Here is a 20,772-nt window from a genome sequence, read left to right as displayed (position 1 = left end):
CACGGGGGTTGGTGGTGGGAGCTGGAGCTGGATCGTGGTCAGTGGCCGTAGGAGGAGCTCAAGCCATCAGCTTCACCTCAACTGGGTAGTGGTCACTGACTGCCAGAGCCTGGAGGAGGGCGAGAGGCAGGGAGGTGTGACACAGGGCTTTGGAGAGCCCCTCACTGTGCTAGTGGAGCCAGCAGGGCGGCTGTGATCGCCCTGCCAGAACCTTCTGCGGGTTGGAGGGGGACACAATGTCCCCGACCCCAAGACACTCGACACACAAGGCACCAGTTTTGGCACTTCTCCTGGAGAGATGCCCAGGCATGGCCTGGGGCAGGTGCTGTCAGGGGGGTGCCTGCCCTCTGAGACCCCCGTGTCTCACTTGGGAGCTCTGTGCCAGCTATGGGCGGTTGCAGGTTGGCTTGGATTGCCCCAGGCCCTGCCATCCTGCCCATTAAAGGCCACAAAACCCCCCGCGCATCTCATCTTTTCCCCACAGGGACAGGCAGTGACCCCAAATCCACCTGGGTCACCTGTCACCCCGAGCTCCCTGTTAGCTGGCTGCAGGCTGCCGTGTCCCTGGAGGCACATGCCTTACGCAGGAGCAGTGCTGGCATCCCAGCAGGCAGGTGCTGGGCAGGGGCACGCGTGCTGAAGCTGGAGCCAGCTTGGTCTGCTGCCAGAGCTGCTTCAACCCCATCTTTGAGCTGATACTTAAAATTTTGGCAGCTGTATGGCTGTGCCACGTTGCCAAATCCCGAAGAGATGCCAGCAGCCCTGCAGCCAGCGCTGCTCAGCTTTGGTGCGTTTGTGCCCTGCGTTTGCGAGCCCGGCTCACCTCCTCCTGCTCCAGCTGGAAAGCGCGCTGGAAGTTGTAGACAGCAGCTGAATTTGGCACGATGCTTCTCTTCAGCTTGGTGCCACACACCACGATCCTGCCAGGGAGACACGGGCGGTAGGTCCTGCTCCGGCCCCTGCACTCAGCCGCTGGTGGTGTGGGACGGGCAGGGGGGCTCTGGGGTGCCGGGGAGGGGGACAGGGGTGCCATCGTGGTGCTCACCTGTCATAGGCACAGTCTGACTTCCCCACGGTGGTGTCGGTGCCGTCGGGGAGCAGCCACTTGAAGATGTCGCTGGTGCGCAGGCGGATGGCTGACCAGTCACTTGGCTGGATGTAGGCGCAGTCAGCATTGAAGTCCCCCAGGAACATGATGTTCTGCAGCAGGGAGATGGGGGGGTTCGTGGTGGCTGGGAAACAGGGCTGTCCCCAACACCCTCTCCCATGACAGTCAGCCCAGGGTGCTGGGGCACCTCCATGGCAGGGGGCAGGGCAGGAGTAGGGTCCCCATCCCAGTACCCTTGCACCAGCCCTGATAGCCTTGGAGCAGGGACACAGCCTGGGCTGAATAGTCCCTGGGGCTCAGCGCCCACCCTAGGTACCACCCCAGTGTTGGTGACACTCACGTCGGTCCCCCACTTGCTGATGATGGCCAGGTAGGCATCGTAAAGCGCATCAATCTCGGCAACAGCATTGTGCGGGGCTGAGTGCAGCGGCACCAGCACAAACTCCCCCACCTCTGCCAGGGGAGAGAGATGTCAGCTCTGTGGCCACCCCATGCCACCATTCAGGGCCACTAGTCCCCCTGCTTACTGGTGTGTGGTGCCGAGACCCTCAGGATGAATGGCTCCCGGCTGAAGACATCCTGGGGGTCCTCATATTGGTAGGTGTCCACCACAGATACAACATCTGTCCTGTGAGACCAAAGGGATTGTGACTGGGGCTTGGCACAGCCCTTGTGTCCCCTCCGTGGTGCCAGTGGCCCCGCAGTGCTGCCGGACAGGCAGCAGCGTGCCCAGCCCCATTACCTGTAGATGAAGAGGTACATCTCCTTGTAGTTTTCCCGTCCCAGGGGGCCACTGATCTCATAGTCATATGGTGACGTGGACATGCTGCGGAGATGCAAAGGCAGGATAGTGACTTGGCTGGCACCAGTGACATGACTGGCACTGTCCTGCGGTGGCCTCAGCATGACCAGGGGCTGGGCAGCTGTGGAGTTGGCACCAGTCATTTCTGCTCTGCTGTCCCCTCCCAATGAGCCACCGTGTCCCAATGTGGGGTAACATGGGGTGTAGTGGCTCCGAGCCACCCTGCTGTCCCCACCACCCTGGGGTGGCTCCTTGGGCACGGCAGGATGCAGGTCAGCTCCTGCCACCCCTTTCTCTGCAGGGATGCTCCTCACCTTCATTTGCAGCAAAGCTAAATTAGGTTAATGAGCAGCCCAGGGCCCAGCAGAGCCTGGCGTCACCCTGCCTGCCTTGGTGCTTTGTGACCTTGCTGGAGGGAACACCAAAGGGGCAAGGACAGGGGCTGGGCATACCTGCTCAGGAGCACTCACCGCCTTTCAACAAGGCAGCAGCAGCCTCTGCCTGTACCCTCCCCCAAAACAAGGTCAGCACCCAGCTGGTGGGGGGCTGCCAACCTGCGGTGCCCCATTTTACCCACCCCAGCAGCCACTTTTCCTCCTGGGGACCCAAGCCGCTTGCTTCAGAGCATCACCTGCCACTGGGTCCATCCTGGGGGCCCCTGTCACCTGTAGGGTCTTGGGGTGCTGGGGGGCTGCCTGCCCCCTTCATCCCCCATCTCACCTCTGCCCAGCCCTGTTATATTTTGGAGACAGAGCTTGCCAGAGCTGTAGCTCCTTTCCACCCTGTGTGCTCCCATGGGATTGCAGCTTTCAGAGGGGGTTTGTGCCACTTGTATCCCCCTTCCTCTCCCCAGATTATTCCTGGTGGCTTTTTCAGTGCCTGCTCAAAGCTTCATCCCCAGCACTTTTCCCCTACTCCCCTTTCCAAAAACAAACCCTCTGCTGACAGACGACTTTTTTTTTTTGCCTTTTATTGCTTTGGCAGCTTGGCTTTTTCCCTGCTCCGCCCAGGCGCTCCCGGCTCCAGCCCCACTCATACCTGTTGAGCTGCTCCATGAGCTCGGTGACAGCGCTGAGGTCGGAGTCGCGCACCTCCTGCACCAGCACCACGTCGTAGCGGCGCAGGATCTGCAAGGCCGAGAGGGATGGCAATGGTGAGACAGAGCCTGCCACTGTCTCCCATCCATCTCCCAGCTGGCCACCCTGACATGGTGCTGGGTGCAGCACCATGGGGACCCACATGTCCCTCGGTGCTGGGGCAGGTGTCCCCACAGAGGGCTCAGAGGGACCACAGGGTGTCCCTGACACCCCACCTTGGTCCCCACCAAGACTTCATCCACCCAGGGCATCCTCAGCACTGGGACACCATCCCATCCATGGCCACGTCCCCACGTGCCCCTGGCGCAGGAGCACAGACACATTTTGGGTCTGCCCCAGCACACAGCCTGTCCCTGCGTGGCACCAGCCGCACTCACGCTGACGATGATGTCCGCCACTTCCTTGTTGGACATCTTGGTGTCACCGAACGCCTGGATGTTGAAGGCACCAACACGCAGTGTGGCGGTGGCTGGGCACAGGAGAGCCACAGCTAGCAAGGACAGTGACAGCACCATGGTCCCCATCCTGCCAGGAGGGATGCTGAGCCGTAGGGATGCAGCAATGAAAGCCAAACTTGGAAAACTGGATTTGAGGATAGCGAAAAAAAACCAACCGTGTAGGTCCTTCCTAAGTCCTGGTGTGCAACGGTGTGCCATGGTGGGCACTGCCTGGAGCAGCCCATGGAGCTGGCACAGGCTGTCTGACCGCTCACGAGTCCCAGGGGAAGCTAAACCCAGTCCCGCTGCGGTGAGTTCGCCCAGCAGTGCCGCTGCCACCCCTGGGATCGCCCAGCTCCACTCCCTGCCAGGATGTCTCCATCGCCCACCAGCCCCAGTCACTGCCACCGGCACCCCGAGAGCTGCTCCACATCTGTAGATCTGATCACAGCCCCCACTGTCAGGATAAGGGAGTGACTCCTCATCCCAGCTCGTCTCAGCCCATCCCAGTCCCTCCCTGTTCACAGCTGAAGATGCTGAGTGCAGATCCATCCTTACCTTGCTGAGTGGGCAGCACCTCTGCCCTCCCGGCAGCAGGACGGGCGGCTTTATTCCCAGTGGAGGTGCCGGCAAAGCAGGATGAGTCGGACACCCCCGTGGGGGTTTTGGCACAGCTCTGGGCTCCTTCCCACGTTGGGAAACCAAACCCCGACGGGGCAGCAGGGTGGGGCCAGCGTAGCCACCCTGTGCCGATGCTGCGAGGGGCGGCCGGGGAGGTGCGGTGGTGCTGGAGCACCCCAGCAGGGCCGGGTGGGCGCGTGGGACTCGGGGTGCTGCAGCTGGGGTGGTCCCTTGGGTCACAACACGTGGCACAGGGGCCAGGCAGGTGGCAAAGGGCGATGGCCTTAACGTGAGTGATTCAGACCGTGTAATTATAGGGGAGTGAAGGAAATGGTGGGGTGGCTGGGTCAGGCAGGCTGAGCACCGCCAGGCTCGGCAAGAGGGGGTGGCTGCAAACCCCTGCAGCAACCCCGGTGGTCACCCAGAACAGCCCCACCAGTGACCCAAAGCAGCCCCCGTTGTCACCTAACACAGCCCCACCGGTGACCCAAAGCAGCCCCCGCTGTCACCTAATGCAGCCCCACTAGTGACCCAAAGACAGCCCAGCGGAGCCAGTGTCCCCAGCACCAGCACACGGTGTCACCCCTGCTGCAGGGGTGCCCTGCCGGGGTGCCAGCCGCGGGGCAGGTAGGGAGGTGACAGCTGCTCATGCTGGGGCTTGACAGGCTCTTGCGTATGCCACCAGGTTTTGCATCCACACACCCTGTCACGGGATGAGTCCAGTGTCCCTCGGTGCTGTGCCGGCACCGAAACCCCCCCGGGAGGCACCAAACCCCACTGGGAACTGAGTCATGTCCTGCACCTCCCCCCGCCCTCACCGTCAGCACCCTGTCAGCCACCCCACAGCCAGGCGTGCTCCGGCAGGATGCGGCCCTGCGAGCTGGCAGAAAGTCATCCTGCATGCCGGCTAGGGGGCTGAGTCCTGCCCAGAGCCCCCCAGCCCGTCCTGCTGTCCCTGCTTTTATTGGGGTCAGCGGGGAGCAGCGCCTGCTGCCTGGTGGGTCCAGGTCTCCTGATGGCAGGAGGGGACCTTGGGGACCTTTCTGGCTCCAGCCCCAGTGGGGCTTCCCTGGCAGGGGGATGGGGGGCTTGGGCACAGGGTGCTGCTAGGGGGGCACAGAGGGGACCCTTCCTCCGGAGCTGGGAGGGCTGGAAAAGGCTAATTTTTTAATGAAAGCAGAGAGCATCCCACTCCCACAAGACCCCAAAGAGCAGATTCGGTGGGCAGCTTGGCTGGCACTGGTGGCACGTGGGTTCCCAGGAGGGACGCAGGTGTGTGCCAGGGTGTCCTGGTAGCCACCGGTGCTGGGATAGGCTCAGCGGGCTTTCAGGATCACCTCCACTGGGAAATGGTCGCTGACAGCCAAAGCCTGGGTGTGGGGGGGAAGCAGAGAGGTGGCTGAAGTTTGTCCAGACCTGCCGTCACTGTCATGGGACCCCAGTGCTCCGCTCCAGCCCCAAAATTTAGAGCATACCCCAAAATAACTGGGTCTGCGGGCTTGAATCAGTGTGGGGGCTGGGTTCAGGCCACCCCCAGGTGCACCCAGGGGAACAGGGAGCCCACCCATGCTCCCGGCGGGCTCATGTGCCCCAGCCCCTCACTCACATCCTTCCTCTGGAGGTGGAAAGTCTTCTGAAAGTTGTTGACAGTGGCGGAGCCGGGCTCGATGTCTTGGCGCAGCGCGGTGCCACAGGCGACAATGCTGCCAGTGCACTGTGGGTGTTAGCACCCCCAGTGCCCCCCGTACCAGCCCCCACCCCCCCGGCATGGCACCCACCGGTCATAGGCGCAGTCAGTGGTGTCAGCGACGGTGGTGTCGGCGCTGTCGGGGATGAGCCACTCGCAGGCGTCAAGGGAGCGCAGGCGGATGGACGGCCACTCGGTGCTGGTCACGTAGGAGCAGTCAGCGTTGAAGTCACCCAGGAGGAGGATGTTCTGTGGGGCAGCATGCTGTGTCCCTGCCCACAGACCGTACAGAGCAGCAAAGGCTCCCTAAAATCTTAAGGGGCAGCAGAACCTCCCCTGGGGCTCCCCAGCATGGGAGGACAAGCCCCCAGGAATGGCGATGGAGCCACCCAGCAGCTCCCTGCCCAGACATTGCTGGGGTGGCACCTGGTCCGGTGGGTATGAGAGGTTTCCTGTGGGACATGTCCACCCCAGGAGGGCCACCGGGATGTGTGGTGGCCATACCACAGACCACCCGGCTACCCTGGGAAGGGGCCGAGCTCCCCACCGCCGCTTACGTTAGTCGCCCACTTGTTGACAACGTCGGTGTAGACCTCATAGAGCGCATCGATCTCCTCCGGTGCGTGGCTGGGCGTGGCATGCAGGGGCACTATCACAAACTCCTCGACCCCTGCCAGATAGGCGGCCGTCAGCCACCGGCTCAGCTGCAGCACCTGGGAAGGGAGCGGGAACCCTGGGGGACCACCCCAGGCCAAGCCCCAGCTACTGGCTGGGAAAAGCTGCTGAAGGGAAAGGGTGTGTTGGCTTTTTGGGATCTGCCCATCCTTCAGGCTGGGATTTCCAGCAGGAGCTGCATCCCTCCATGTGTGGTTTGGGATTTGCTGCTTGTTTCCCATCAGTTTTTCCAAGCCATCATGGTTTTGGCAAGGAGATGGGGGTGGGAGACAGGTGGGAGAGTGTGTGTGACCTGAGGAGGGTCTTGGGAGGTGGAGGTGATGGCACGGGGTAGAAGGTGGCACAGGGTGGGAAGTGGGACATGATGGGACATGGCATATGATGGGAGGTGGCAAGTGTTGGGATGTGGCACATGAAGGCAGATGGTACATGATGGGAGATGACACCCAACTGGAGGAAGCAGATGGTAGGATATGGCACAAGATGGGAGGCAGCAGGTGATGGGATGTGGGACCTGATTGGAAACAGCTGGAGACATGAGATGGACGCAGCTGGAGAGAACACATGGTGGGAGATGGCACATGGTGGAAAACAGCTGGCAGTGCTGGCTATGCTGGACATAGGTACCCAGGGCCCCTGGGCACCTGTGGGTGGGAGAGGGCCCCACAGCAGTGGAGGACCCTGGTGGAGCCCCTGAGTTGGGCTCCAGAGTGCAACCTCCCCTCCCGGCAGGCACAGCTCCAGGCTCAGCCCTGTGCCAGCTCCAGGCAGCCCCCAACACCTGCTCTGCTCACGTGTGGTGGGTGAGGAGAACTTCACGATGAAGGGCTCCCTGCTGAAGGTATCGGTCCCACAGGGCTCACAGCCGTCGTCATAGTAGTAGCTTCCCAGCACAGAGACCATGTCCGACCTGAGGGAGGGGAGCAGGGCAGCCCTTGGCACCGCTCCTGCTGCAGCCAGGGCCCCCAGAGGTACCCACGGCCCTTTGGCAGTGGCTGGGGAGGACAGTGGGTGACATGGGGGCTGCTGGACCCTGGTGGCATCCCTTACCTGTAGATGTAAAGGTACTGCTCCTTGTAGCTGGTCCGACCCAGGGGGATGCTGGCCAAAAAGTTGTATGGGTGCAGGGATGTGCTGGGAAGTGAGATGGAGAGAGGGTGAGAGGAGGTTCCCAGTGCCCCCCAGCACCCGTCAGGCTCTCTCTGGCCAAGCCAGAGGTGGCCTGGCATGGCGAGATGCTGGCTGGAATCTGTCCCAGCATTGCGTTTGCAGGCACTCCCTGCCCTGTGCCATCGAGGTCACCTGTTGAGCTGGTCCATGAGCTTCTTCACGGAGCTCAAGTCGGCATCCCGGAGCTCCTGCACCACGATGATGTCATACTCTGACAGGATCTGGCAGGGGGGGGGGGGGGCAAGCTCAGAGCTGCTCACCCCAGCAGGGAGCTGCTCATGGGGGCACCTGTGGGTGCCTGGGCTGTGAAGGCTCCCAGCCTGGCAGTGGGAGAGCAGTGGGGACCCCAGAGCCAGAGAGGCAGCTCCTCTGCTGGTGTCCTCTGGCTTGGAAAAGCCTTGGGGCAGCACTGTGCCCTCTACCACCCCAGCAGCTCCTCCCTCGCAGGCTGCTCTGAGTGAGGAACCTGGGCAGCACCAGCCATCGCTCATCTTTGGTTGGGGACCGAAAATAGTGGAGATGGCCTGAGGTTGGAGATGGTGATGGGGGAAGAGCAGGTGGGTGGATGGATGGAGGCTTGGACAGATGGATGGAGGCAGGGATGGATGCATGCACGCATGCATGGAGGCACGTATCAATGCAAGCATAGATGGATGGACAGATGGTTGGGTGGATGGGTGCCAGGGTTGTGGACAGGTGGATTGATAGGTGGGTGCATGGACACTTGGACAGATGGATGCCTGCAGAAATCTGGTGTCCCACTGCCCCAAGCCAGCTGCATCCTGGAGACCAGAGACCCCCACACACTCACAGAGACGATGATATTTGCAATAGTCTGGTTGGACATCTTGCTGTCCCCAAATGTCTTGATGTTGAAGGCACCAATCTTCAGTGTGGTGGCCACGTGCAGCAGTACTGCAACCAGCAGTGGCAGCACCAGCTTTGAGGCTGCCATCCTGTCTGCAGAGGGGCAGAGATGGGCTCAGCCCTTGTGGCTGGGAGTGGGATTTGGCACAGATGATGGGGGTGACCAGGGTATTCCCACTGGCCATACTGGTTTCACTGGGAGGCATCTATTTTCCAGAGAACCACTAGGACCCAGGAATGGTGCACTCCTATCCAGCCATCTGGCTTGTGCCTCACATGGGGCACATCCTGCCTGTCCCTCCTGGAGGGAGGCCAGACCACCTGTGAGGCTGGAGCAAATAATTCACTGCCAAAGGAGCAAATGCCATTTCCTGGTGACGCAGAGCAGTCACTTCCTCGTTCACCACCCTCAGCCTGGACACCCCTCCTGGCCTGGGATGGGTGGCAGTGGCTGAGGGCACCAAGGTCCCTTGGCTTGTGCTTCTCCCACTCCTCCCTGGGTCTGTGCCAGAGACCCAAAAGACCCTACAGCAGCCGTGCTGGGACAGACCAAGGGGTGGATCCACACTCACACCCCCCAACACCCCTCCTCACCTCCTTCCCTGCCTGGAGCATCCTCACCTGGGGTATCGCCGCCCCCCAAACTGCCCCGCCCCATCCTCACCCAGGCTGGAGTCTCCCAGACCCTCACCGAGGCAGCACAGCAGCTCCCACGTATGGGAAAAGGTATTTGGGAAGTATTTCCCATGGCACTCAGCTCCCTGGGGTAATATTTCACCAGCAGACGGGATCCAAGCCCTGCCCAAGCCCAGGTGCCCCGAGCACCCAGCCCCACCAGGAGCCCTGACAGTATGGGCTGAGAGGACCGGCAAACACCCCAGCTTCGGGCACACCTGAAGCCCGAACCAAGGAAGGGCTCGCTGCCCCCAGATGTGCTTTTTCACTGGGGCAGCTGCTCTACTTAAATCCTCACCTTTCCCCACTGGCATCCTTGCTACGGCTGCAAACGCTACCATCTGCAACACCACAGTCCCTCCGGTTGGTAACGCAGTGATTTGGTAGCGTCACGATTTAGCAATGATACAATTTGGTCATGTCAAAAATTGCCCAAAGCCCCACAGATCCTCCCCACTCCCGGGGAGCACAGCAGCCTCCGCGGCCTCCCTGGCAGAGGCACCTATAGAGGGCTGTGTCCATCCCGGGTGATGCTTGTGAGCTGTGCCCAGGCTCAGCTCCTGCAGAGCATCGTGGCAAAACTAAGCCGAGCTGCAGGAAGCGACGCTGGAGCGGGGAGCTCCTGGGGTGTGGGAGGAGAGGGGAGCAGGACATACCTTTGGTGTCGTCCAAGGTCTCTGGAAGGGGAAGGAGCTGCACCTGCATTTATGGGGAGGGACACGCTCACCTTGCCAAGTGGTCCCTCAGCCAAAGAACATGCAAGGCCACAGGCTCCATATGGCATTTTTCACGGAAATAAAGGTCCACTCAGTGAAAAAAACAATGTTTTCAACAGTGCCAATACCTCCCGCCTCAGGTAAGGTGGCAAATGTGCCTGAATCAACAAAAACACTGAGAAGAGATCTGTACGGTACAAGTGAATCCCCGAGACTGCACATGGGGAACGGCAGCTCCCCAGCGCTGGGGCACAGGCAGCTCTCGCTCATCACCAGCTACAATTTCTCTTAAAAAGCATTTATTTCACCAACACCAGCCATTCCCATCCGGAACTCCACATTTCCAACAAGCCAGTGTCAACCAAGTATGCTGGGGCCAGTGGGAGCCCAGTGCTGGGGGCTCTGGGCAGCCGGTGCATCCTGGTGCAGCCCCACCAGCTCTGGTCTTTGGGTGTGGAGCTGAGCTGGAAGTCCTGAAAAACAACAGGTCCCTGCTGGGGTCCCTTGTCCCCAGACCCTCCCCAGGAGGTCACTCGGGGCAGCCCCTGTCCCCAGAGGTCCCAGGGGTGCCAGCTCCCCACCCTGCATGCTCCCACTGCTGATCCCAGCCCTGCCCCAGTAGCCTTGGCTGGTGTCCCAGCACTCCCCGGCCTCCAAAGGCAGCTGCCACACTTCCCAGGAGGGGACACCGCCATGCCAGGACCCGGCAGTGTGCACTGATTCTTAGGGGCTGGGGGGCCCTGCCAGCCCCGCCGGGGCCAAACGCCCCCCCGAGCACGGCCAGGGCCTGCACCCCACTGCCCACAGCAGGACCAGGGCTGGGCCTAGACACCCCCAGGGGGCTGCGGATTCTTACGCCAGGCCAGCGCCCCGAGAACCCCCATGGCCAATCCCCCATCGGGCCAACCCCCCCAAGGGCCAGGCCCCACCTCGGGGCAAGGCCCCACCTCGGGGCAAGACACCCACAGGCCAGCCCCAGGGCCAGGCCTTCCTCTGGCCAAGAGTCCTCCGCAGCCAGGCCTTGCCTGAACCGAGACCCCCAGGGCCAGGCCTTCCCCAGGCCAAGTACCCCCTCATGGCCAGATTGTCCCCAGGCCAAGACCCCCCGGGTCAGCCCCAGGACCAGCCTCTCAGGGCCGGGACCCCCTCAGGGCCGGGGACCATCCTCCCCTGCCCCACCCCGGGCTCAGCCCCCCTCCCCGCCGCTACAGACGGGCCGGCAGGGGGCGCTGCGGGCGGCGGCCGCGGGCCGCCCCTTTTTGTCCGCAGCGCGGTGCCGTAGCGGCCGCCCGCCTGCGCTTTCGCCGCTGTGAGGCCGCGCCGGACCGGACCGAACCGAGGGGTGGCGGGCTGGGCAGCGGTGGGGGGGTCGCTTTCCGGTGGGATTGGAACCATGAGCGACATTCGGCATTCGCTGCTGCGGCGGGACGCGCTGAGCGCCGCCAAGGAGGTGCTGTACCACCTAGATATCTACTTCAGCAGCCAGCTGCAGAGCGCCCCGTTGCCCCTGGTCGACAAGGGCCCCGCCGAGCTCCTGGAGGAATTCCTCTTCCAGGTGCCCAAGGAGCGCGGAGCTCCGCCCAAGGTGAGCCCCGACCGCGAGGTGGCGGGGGGGCGAGGCCCGGCGGCGTCCCGGACAGCGTCCCCGGGGGCTGGTGGCGGCCGATGCCCGGGGGAGGGAGGGCAGGGCCTGGGGGTGGCGGCGTGAGGCCCAGGCAGCGCCCCGGGAGCCCGGGCGCTGCCCCAGGAAGTGGCTGTGCAGGCCGAGGCCCCAGGACTCGGGACGGGATCCCGGGAGAGGCTGTTGTTGGAGCCTGAGGCCTTAGGAGAACAGAATGAGGTCCCTGGGGCGGGGGCTACTGCTGGCACTGAGCCCCCAAGAGAACAGGATGGGGTCCCTGGGATGGGAGCTGCTGCTGGAGGCTGAGGCCTTAGAAGAACAGAATGAGGTCCCTGAGGGGCTGCTGCTGGGGACTGAGGCCCCAAAAGGACAGAATGAGGTCCCTGAGGGGCTGCTGCTGGGGACTGAGGCCCCAAAAGGACAGAATGAGGTCCCTGAGGGGCTGCTGCTGGGGACTGAGGCCCCAAAAGGACAGAATGAGGTCCCTGAGGGGCTGCTGCTGGGGACTGAGGCCCCAAAAGGACAGAATGAGGTCCCTGAGGGGCTGCTGCTGGGGACTGAGGCCCCAAAAGGACAGAATGAAGTCCCTGCGGGGCTGCTGCTGGGGACTGAGCCCCCAAGAGAACAGGATGGGGCCCCTGGGGTGCTGGTGACTGAGGGTTTGTTTGGCAGGGAGAGGGCTGGCTAGCAAGACACAGATGGACTAGCCAGGACTCTGGGAGCCCAGACCCTGAGGAGGTGTGGCGGGCCTTGAGGCCCCTGGGGACTGCCCGCAGCCTCGCAGTGCTGTGGCTGGGCCGTGCCAGGGCTTTTAGATGTCTGGGTGTGGGATGGAGCTGGGATGGGGCCATCCCAGAGAGCAGCGAGCGGAAACTACAGCTGCTGGTGGATGTCAGGGTGCATGGGCCAGGGCCCTAGTGGGCAGTGAGCATCAGTCTTGGGTATCCAGGTGTTCAAATACAACTTAGAGCTTTTCAGTGTAACTAGGTAAATGCAGTAGTGGTTCAGGAAGCTTGAATATATGTGCTGTGCATAAAGATTGACTTTGTAACACCTGAGGAAACTCTCAGCCTTTACTGTTCTTGTCTTTTCACCAAAGTGGCTCTTGGTTCTTCAAGATCCCCAGTATATTTTGCAGCTTTGCTTTTGTTTTCTTTCAGAGATTGAATTCACTTCAGGAACTTCAGCTCCTTGAAATTATGTGCAATTATTTTCAAGAGCAAACCAAGGATTCAGTCCGGCAGATCATTTTCTCATCTCTCTTCAGCCCTCAAGGAAACAAAGCAGATGACAGCAGGATGGCTTTACTAGGAAAGCTGGTTTCCATGGCAGTGGCTGTGTGCAGGGTTCCTGTTCTGGAGTGTGCTGCCTTCTGGCTCCAGGTACAGCTTCTGTGCAGGCAGGGAAGTCTTGGGGAAGGGGGGAAGGAGTGAGGGAGTGTGCCGCCATGGGTACGGGTAAACTGGGGCAGAGTGTCACTTAACGGTTGGTGGCAACCGGTTGCAGTCAGCTGCTCCTTCATGGCAGTTTAAGCTGATAGAACAGCTAGCTCCTGCAGGTGCATTCACCTCATGTCTGTGCGCCTGTCCACTGCTCCTGTCCACTGCTTTGTTCCAGCATAAGGGAGAGCTTATTTATGTTCTGCACTGGCAGAAGAAAAATTGGGTTTTTTTTACTGTCGGTGAAAGTTTTATTGATTTTTCCCTTCCTACCTCCCCTTCCACCACCCACCACCCCCCCTGCATGGTAAAAGGGGTCAGTGGAGGGTTTGACCAACACGGGGAGTAAAACCATGGTCACCTGGCCCAAAGAAGCCGACTCTGGAGTTTGGGAAATAAAGTGTGTCTCGTGTACAAGTTTGTATATGGCAGAAGAGGCAGACCTCTCTAGCGATCTGGGCACAAAATACCTGTGTATATCTTCCGTGAATGCTGTTATGTGGGGAATCTCCTATGTCTCCCCCTTTCCCATAGAGATTCCCCACTGCAGACCTTGGGAAGTGCATTTTTGTTCCTGCTGCCTTCTTGAGATGTGCAAAATTCACCTACTTTAAGGAAGGGGAGGAGCAGAAAGGCTGTGCTGGGAGGGGAGGGTGGGAGAAGGCAGACCAGTACCGTTTCTGTGGGGTCCTTCTTTTCCCACCTGGTGGGCCTTGGCAGGGGAGGAGGGGATGCAACCTGGACAGCAGAGGGAAGGTGTAGTTTTTTGCAGATTGCAGCTCTTAAGTGACATGAGGATTGCACTGAAATTTTTCTGTGATAAAAATGTCAAGCATAACTGAGAGGTTGCTGAACTGGTTGTTCTGGTACTGAACTAGTTAGAACTACAGAACTATGTTGCTGAAGTAGTAAAAAAATTTCCATCTAAGTAAAAATGTTGATGTAATAGGTGTTAAACTACAGTTATTGTAAACACGAAATTTCACCATCTATTTTAATATTGCAAAATAGTAATTTTATTTGTGCCTGAGAGGATCTTTGATATGCAGAGAAAGAGAGAGAAAGAGAGAAAGCATGCTAATTTTGGGAAAGTGGAAACATAAACGTTGAAACAGCAAAGTAGCTGGGTGATATGGGGACGTACAGTGTTCAGGCAATGCAGACTTTAGTCAGCTCTGTAGAACTTTGTGTGACTTTAAAAGTGGTTTAACGCACTTTTCCTTGTGTGCCGTCCTGCACCCCTGCAGCGCACCCCTGCAGTGTACTGCGTGAGGCTAGCCCAAGCCTTGGTCGATGACTACTGCAACTTGGTGCCAGGGTCCATCCAGACACTGAAGCAGATATTCAGTGCCAGTCCTCGCTTCTGCTGCCAGTTCATTACATCCGTCACAGCTCTCTACGACCTCTCTTCAGGTAAGGGTTTCCAAGCTGTGTCTCTCAAAGTAAGAGGGGCAGTATAATGCAATGTAAATGAACTGTTACAATTGAATTAACTGCTGAAATTCTGAAGATGCTTGTTACCATGTAATTATTGCCAGAAGCAGCTCAGGGGTGTGGCTGTTGTCTTGTCTGCCACTGGGGTGAGAATAAAAATAACCGCTCAGTGGGTGAAGGGAGAGTCTTTGCTGGAGAAGCAGCCAGGTAACACCTGACACAAAGCACAGTGCCCTCCACAGAAGGCAACGGACATGGGGACGTTCTTGATTGAGAAGCTCTAGCTGATCCACCTCAGCTGGGCAGCTGGACCTCCCTATTGTGTGTCACCTACCCAACAGGTAGACTCAGGGCTGTCTGTTGATCCAGTTCCTTCCAAAAAAGGGTAGAAACTCAAATTCTGAATGTTTGCAAGCTGGAGCAGGATTTCTGTTGGGCAGCAATGAGAAACGCAATCAATAGCATACTTCCAATGCACTCGGTAACTAAGTTGACCAGCTAGTGATACGACCTGTCTCAGGTGGTTGTTGCTCAGACACTAGAAACTTGCGGGTGTCTAAAAGATGGGTTTACCTTTACTCAGCGAGAGAGAAGGAGAGCTTGTGGTAGACTAGAGAACAACCATACACTAAATACCAACATCACGTATAATCCAAAAAAGCCAGTACTGTTTGTTATTGATAAAGGAAGGGTTTTGTGTGGTCTCCAGATAAGCAGCTTGGCATTAGTGAGGAAGAGGTGCCGATTTAGACTTCATTTTTAAAAAAGTATTTGGTAGAGCTTGTAGCATATTCTTCCTCAGTATTTTAGATACGTTTTGTGCAACCACTTGGAATTCACCCAACTAATTAAAAGACATGTCAGAAAGGAAATAACATGAGTTATAAGAAGTAAACTAAGAAATTTTTTAAAAAACTATTTGGGATGTTACTGGTGACACAAGAAAAGGAAACTTGCTCCTCAAAGTGTGATCTGTAACTGGGCAGTCTCCACCATGTCCTGAGGGCAGGAGTTGATCACACACATAGCAGTATCTGTGATACTCGGAGGTACCAGAAAAGCTAAAAACTGGAAAATACCAGTTCTGTATCCATTGCACACTGGTATTTCTGTAGTCCAGATGATTTGTCCTAGAAGTCATTTCAAGTACAGAGACCTGAGTGGATAGTTCTGTGCTGAGCCCTTTGTTGACACTGTACACAACTCTCAACGAAAGTACATAGCTCAGTCCCATAGCCCGCCCCTGTGGTGGGGTGATGCGTGATTACTGTGAAGTCAATGTTTCTTTTGTCTGTAGTCAAGCTGCAGTTGATGACCACCTTTCCCTTCCTATTTAAAGTTTTACATAATCTTATAATCCTTTACCTGTCATGTGATCGTGTTGTTGCATTGTTTTTCCACGAGACATGCTTGTTTAGGTAAGTCTTAAAGAAAATGAGTTGAATTATTGGAGTAAAGAGAACAAGGTGCCAACAAGTTTTTCCAGTTCCCTTGCCCATTGTACTTTGTGTGGCAAGGGATAAAGAGAGGGACTGAGTTTAGGGAAAAGGTGAGCAGATGATGGGTGGGGGAGAAGAAAATGGCAGAAGAAGCTTTGTTGGGGAAGGGAGTAAATGCTGGCATTTAGTGGTGTCTTCAGAATAGGTGGAGAAGGTGAAGTTGACAGGAACATGGTTGTGTCTTCCCTGGGACAAACGAGCATCTACCTTTCGTGTCTTGAAAAAAAACCAGCAGAGTTGGGGAGGTTCTGAATCTGTAATTATGACAGTGCAGGAAGGGTGTGTGTGAAAGATTCATTAAAAAAACCAACTGTGCTTCAGTGCAAGACTCTGCTTACCCAACAATAACTTTCCTATCTTCAGATGACCTCATCCCTCCTTCGGATCTGCTCGAGCTGATTGTTTCCTGGATCTTTGAAGACCCCCGCCTAATCCTCATCACCTTCCTAAACACCCCTATTGCAGCCAACCTGCCAATAGGGTTTTTGGAGCTCACCCCACTGACTGGACTGATCCGTTGGTGTGTGAAGGCCCCCTTGGCTTACAAAAGGAAGAAGAAAGCCTCCCTCTCAAATGGACATCCTCCCAGCAAAATTGCCAAGGACTCGACTTCAGGAGAAGACAGAGATTGCCACCAGCTGTATTCAAAACTGCATCTAAGTGTCCTGCAGGTTCTTATGATGCTTCAGGGGCATTTAACAGAGAAGAACCTTTATGGGCGCCTGGGGCTAGTACCCTTTGACCACGTGGTTCCACTTGTTGAGGAAATTAACAGACTCTCTGATGAACTCAATCCTCTCAATGCATCCAAAGAGATTGAACTGGCTCTAGACAGACTAGCTCAGGCTTTGCAAGTGGCCATGGCATCAGGAGCACTCCTCTGCACTAGAGGTAAGTTGTCGGTGGGGCTGGCACAGACTCTGTCATGGGATTATTTTTCTTCAGTGTGCAGAATTTGTAAGAGGGAGTGTTGGGGTGAGGGAGTAAAGGTGAACATGTTCACAGCAGAAGTAGTAGTTTGCCACTTTTAGGAAGCGACAGTGCAGGAAATAGTTCAGGAAAAATAACTGGATGGAGAATAAGAAAGGGAAGGTCACTGATGCAGGCAACTGGCGTGTTGTTTTGCAGAGCAGAAGAACTGATCTTCGACGTTGCAGCCTGCTGCAGGGGGTTATATCTGGTTGCCTGGCATGAGGACAAATTTGACACCCTCAGAATTGCTTGTAGCTATTTAAGAAGCACTGTTTAATTGTGCTTCAGTTTGATTTCTCTGAGTTTGCCTGCTGGAGGAGAGTCCATGAAGCAGATAAACCCATGGGGTGGGTATGCTAGACAAGGAATTTGAAAAGCAAAGAAAAACTCTTCTTTGGAACTTCTGGGCCTTCAGCTCTCCTGTAATGAGACCCCATTACAGCATGTATGATTTGAGTTAAACTTAGTAAGGAAACCTGCTCATGTGGCTTTTGTCTCTTTCCTGTCTCCAAACCCAGCTGTTTCTGAAAGACTTGCAGAGATAAAAAAGGGAAGTGCCTCAACTCAGCGTAGGGTCAGACAGACAGACTGTGTTCTTGACGCATTCTCTTGAAAACAGGTGATTTTTAGTGTGACTAGAAGGCTTAAAGCGCCCCAAACAGCCAGGAAGGACAGTTAATGCAGACCCCAGCTGCAGGCAGTGGCCTCTGCCTGAGGCTTTTGCCCTGGCTGAACCAGTGCTGCTGGTCAAATCTCAGTGTTCTTTCAGGGAGTAGCTCTGGGTGTAATGAGAACAAGGAGAATAGTGGGTTTTTGAGTAGATGGCTTATATTAGCTGCATTTTTTTCTTAGCTGTTTACCTCGTCCATTTTGAGTGCTTGCTCTTAATGTGGAAGTGGAAGGTGATTCAGTATAAGTAGCTGCTGAAGTACGAGTTATTTCAGTGATTTTTTGAGTGTGTTTATTTACAAAGGCAGGAGTTTTATCTCAAGCTATTTTTGAAAGGGCTCTAGTGACAGGTTATGTTGTTAAATACCTTGGTTCTAGCTATTCTGATTTAGAAGAAGTTTGGAGATGGTAAAAAAAAAAAGGTGCAATTTCTAGTTGATAGACCTCAGCAAAAAAAAAAAACCCAAAAACCAACCAACCCTTTCTTTGCACTAGCACTGTTTAAAAAACACCCAAACCAATACAAACCAGCTATTGAGTAAGATTTGCCTTGCTTTGACCTGATGTCTTTCTCACTATAAATGCCATGCTCAGTGGGCAGTCACACCTTGTATTTCCTGTGTTTTAGTTACTACTTGTTAGTATATTGGAGTTGCAAATTCTGTCCTAAGGCTTGGTGTGCCTTGAAATGAAGCTCCGTTTCCCATACGGCAGCGTTGGTTAAATGTCAGATACAATAAAGCATGTAGGTAGAAAGCTGAGGTAATGACTGGTGAGATGGGGAAACATTTTCTCTCCTAAGGAAGTTTTTGAGATTGGGATTCTGGATCTGTTGATGGCTGGAGCTTTTCCAGTAATCTGACCTTTCTAGCAAGGAAAGTGGAAAGAAAAATTGCTCTAACTTCTGTTTTACACTTACTGTTATGTCTTCTGTCCTCTTTCAGATGACTTGAGAACTGTGTGCTCCAGACTACCGCATAACAAGTAAGAGACATTTCTACAGCTGTTGTTGGTTTTGATGCATATTCCAAGACACGCACTTGAGGGCTGTTGAGACAAAACTTGCTTTAAAAATTTATGTTTACTTTCTGGAAGTCAGCCTTTATTCATACACAGTTCAGCACAAGGATAAAGGTGGTAGGCAGTGCTGGCTACTTCTTCCCTTGCAAGCTGGACTCTTGACTGAGGGAGATTTCAGTGACTCCTACCATAGAGATAATTTTGCCCATCCTGTGTTAGAACAAAAGCACAGGAAGGGAAAATGAAATTACAGCATAGAACCTGACCCAGAGTTTTCCCATCCCCAATTCCTCGTGTGTTTTACCTGACCCTAACCTTAACTGCACTTTGCTTCTTGCCTTTTTGCAAAGGGCAACCAAGTTTAGATTTATATATATAAAAAAAAAAGTCTTCTGGAAGCTGTAAAGAGCAGAATTGAATTGCTGTCCTCTTGCCTCTCAGTGGTAGTGTGTGTTGCTTGTGAATTGTCCTTAGAGCCAGGCCCTTGTGGGCTGGGGAGAGCCGTGACAAAAGCCTTCTCTGAATAATCCTCATGCCTGTCTGTATTTCTCTCCACAGCCTGCTCCAGCTGGTGATTTCAGGTCCAGTACAGCAACCGACCCACGGTGCTCTGCCACCAGGATTTTATCCTCATATCCATACTCCTCCTCTGGGCTACCCTGCGCACGCTGCGCACCCTGCGCTCCCGGCTCACCCGGCGCTCCCTGCTCACCCCGTACAAACATTTATACCAGGAATGACATTCCCATACCGACCTATTCGCTAAAATGCTAAGACTGTAGAGTGTACCCAGTTTCCCTTAGTTTGAGGAAGCCTTGCAGATGAAACCAAATGACTCGGGAAACACATTTTCCTCTTTGGTGTAAAGCTGAGCAATGCCTGCGTGAGGGATCAGCCCTTCGGCAGTGAAGACAGACGGGTAGGCTGCAGTCGATGCGGATGTGGGATGCAGATACAAAGGCAGATCGTAGGGACAAAAGGAGGGAGTGGGAAGAGAGAAGCAACAGAAACTCCAAATCTCTGCAGCGTGTGGAAATGTTTTTGGTCCACATTGTTTTATACAATCACCAAGGGTATGATGTTTCTCAACCATGTGTTTTTGAGCAGCCCTGATCTGTTTACGGCATGCTGAGACCAGCTAGTCTTGTTCTAGGAGGGCCAGAAAGAAAAAGGCGTGAGATTTTTTTTCAAGCTAGTCTGCTCTAGCCTGCTTGTTTCTTTGTAAATGTTTGTATCTATAGCTACAGAGTATGTGTACACTGTATATTTTTGGAACACAAATGTTTGTTTCAGAAGCACAAGGTAGAGTAAAGCAGCACTTCCTATTAAAGGAAACAGTTTAAGAAGCATAAAATAATTCTGCTACTTTCTCTCTCAAACAGCAATTAGAAAGTTCAACTTGTTAGGCCTGTGCTAGGGAGGTGACAAAACCCCGTTGTTGCTGCCGTGACCCATCGTCCTCCAGGCTGGGGAAATGCCCTCTTTACATGCCTCTATCAATGATTCGCAACACTTTGGGGTGAGATCTGGGGTGTTTCGTTAATGCTAGCTGGAATACCTGCCAAAGGCTGGCTGTGGGGGGCTGGCCAGCTTGGAGCGAGGCACGGGTGGGTGTGGAAGTGTCCTGGGAAGGGCAGCAGAACTCGCTGCTGTTGGCACTGCAGCAGAACATGCCATCTCTTACGTGCTGTGATTCTCTGAGCCCATTCTGCTGAGGGAGGAAACAAGAAAGGAGGGAGGGCCCTTCCTACATGGCAGTGACAGTTACAATGACCTCAACCTCAGCTGCTATTGAACTCGTTGGAGAAGATGTGGTGGCTGGGGTAACCTGGTTCCCCACTGGCTGCAAAAACCAGACAAGTTAAGTGGAAGCCAAGAAAATCTGCTGTGAAATGTCTGCCCTTCTCTGGAAAGGGAAGGTAAATAATATTATAAGAATATGGTTTTAACTTTGGGCCAGCCCTTCAAGGGTCAGGCAGCTGGGCTAGGTGATTGTTGTAGGTCCCTTCCAACTGAAATATCCTATTTCATCTCACTTTGTAGAGCTTCAAGGGCAAGGGAAAAACCCTTGAAAGCTTCCAGTTTCAGGATCAGAGTCATTAATAGCGTGGGAGTCCTGGTGACTTGACGGGTTGCCTGGTGGCCCGGTAGGACTGAGGGGACCCGCGGGGAGGTGACGCAGGGCCGTGACCAAGCCTACATCCAGTATCCCCAGCGTTCGTGCTCAAGGATGCAGCGCTTATTCAAACACCCCCCTTTAATT

General features: G+C 55.7%; 3 protein-coding genes across 3 annotated transcripts; 1 reads left to right on the top strand and 2 right to left on the bottom strand.

The window, feature by feature from the left end:
- Nucleotides 1–58: 58 nt before the first annotated feature.
- Nucleotides 59–3,531, bottom strand: LOC102046646 (deoxyribonuclease-1-like 2). Its single transcript, XM_005436804.2, has 8 exons — nt 3,385–3,531; nt 2,949–3,037; nt 1,851–1,934; nt 1,636–1,736; nt 1,449–1,561; nt 1,046–1,200; nt 824–920; nt 59–109 (listed from the first exon to the last, which is right to left on the bottom strand). The coding sequence occupies exons 1-8, from the start codon at nt 3,529–3,531 to the stop codon at nt 59–61; spliced, it is 837 nt and encodes a 278-aa protein (XP_005436861.2).
- Nucleotides 3,532–5,225: 1,694 nt separating this feature from the next.
- Nucleotides 5,226–8,552, bottom strand: LOC102055365 (deoxyribonuclease-1-like). Its single transcript, XM_055709438.1, has 8 exons — nt 8,409–8,552; nt 7,730–7,818; nt 7,478–7,561; nt 7,222–7,337; nt 6,310–6,422; nt 5,844–6,001; nt 5,672–5,768; nt 5,226–5,435 (listed from the first exon to the last, which is right to left on the bottom strand). Exons 1-8 carry the CDS (start codon nt 8,550–8,552, stop codon nt 5,382–5,384), a joined length of 855 nt encoding a protein of 284 aa, XP_055565413.1. The 3' UTR covers nt 5,226–5,381.
- A 2,608-nt stretch (nt 8,553–11,160) lies between these two features.
- Nucleotides 11,161–19,866, top strand: INTS15 (integrator complex subunit 15). Its single transcript, XM_055709738.1, has 6 exons — nt 11,161–11,440; nt 12,637–12,858; nt 14,163–14,328; nt 16,212–16,739; nt 18,434–18,473; nt 19,068–19,866. Exons 1-6 carry the CDS (start codon nt 11,249–11,251, stop codon nt 19,273–19,275), a joined length of 1,356 nt encoding a protein of 451 aa, XP_055565713.1. The 5' UTR covers nt 11,161–11,248; the 3' UTR covers nt 19,276–19,866.
- Nucleotides 19,867–20,772: the final 906 nt, after the last annotated feature.

Source organism: Falco cherrug, chromosome 4, assembly GCF_023634085.1.
Source record: "Falco cherrug isolate bFalChe1 chromosome 4, bFalChe1.pri, whole genome shotgun sequence".
Classification (NCBI taxonomy): domain Eukaryota; kingdom Metazoa; phylum Chordata; class Aves; order Falconiformes; family Falconidae; genus Falco; species Falco cherrug.
The sequence above is the reverse complement of the archived record's forward strand: the minus strand, read 5'-3'. Positions and strand labels throughout refer to the sequence as shown.

Excerpts from the sequence above, each read along its gene's own strand:
- LOC102046646 (XM_005436804.2), bottom strand. The coding sequence starts at position 3,531 with ATGGGGACCATGGTGCTGTCACTGTCCTTGCTAGCTGTGGCTCTCCTG. Across the intron at positions 921-1,045 it reads TCAGACTGTGCCTATGACAG|GATCGTGGTGTGTGGCACCA; the intron begins GTGAGCACCACG and ends TCTCCCTGGCAG. Across the intron at positions 110-823 it reads TCCAGCTGGAGCAGGAGGAG|GCTCTGGCAGTCAGTGACCA; the intron begins GTGAGCCGGGCT and ends GCCCTCCTCCAG.
- LOC102055365 (XM_055709438.1), bottom strand. The coding sequence starts at position 8,552 with ATGGCAGCCTCAAAGCTGGTGCTGCCACTGCTGGTTGCAGTACTGCTG. Across the intron at positions 5,769-5,843 it reads ACTGACTGCGCCTATGACCG|CATTGTCGCCTGTGGCACCG; the intron begins GTGGGTGCCATG and ends GTGCACTGGCAG. Across the intron at positions 5,436-5,671 it reads TCCACCTCCAGAGGAAGGAT|GCTTTGGCTGTCAGCGACCA; the intron begins GTGAGTGAGGGG and ends CCCCACACCCAG.
- INTS15 (XM_055709738.1), top strand. The coding sequence starts at position 11,249 with ATGAGCGACATTCGGCATTCGCTGCTGCGGCGGGACGCGCTGAGCGCC. Across the intron at positions 11,441-12,636 it reads AGCGCGGAGCTCCGCCCAAG|AGATTGAATTCACTTCAGGA; the intron begins GTGAGCCCCGAC and ends GTTTTCTTTCAG. Across the intron at positions 12,859-14,162 it reads GTGCTGCCTTCTGGCTCCAG|CGCACCCCTGCAGTGTACTG; the intron begins GTACAGCTTCTG and ends GCACCCCTGCAG.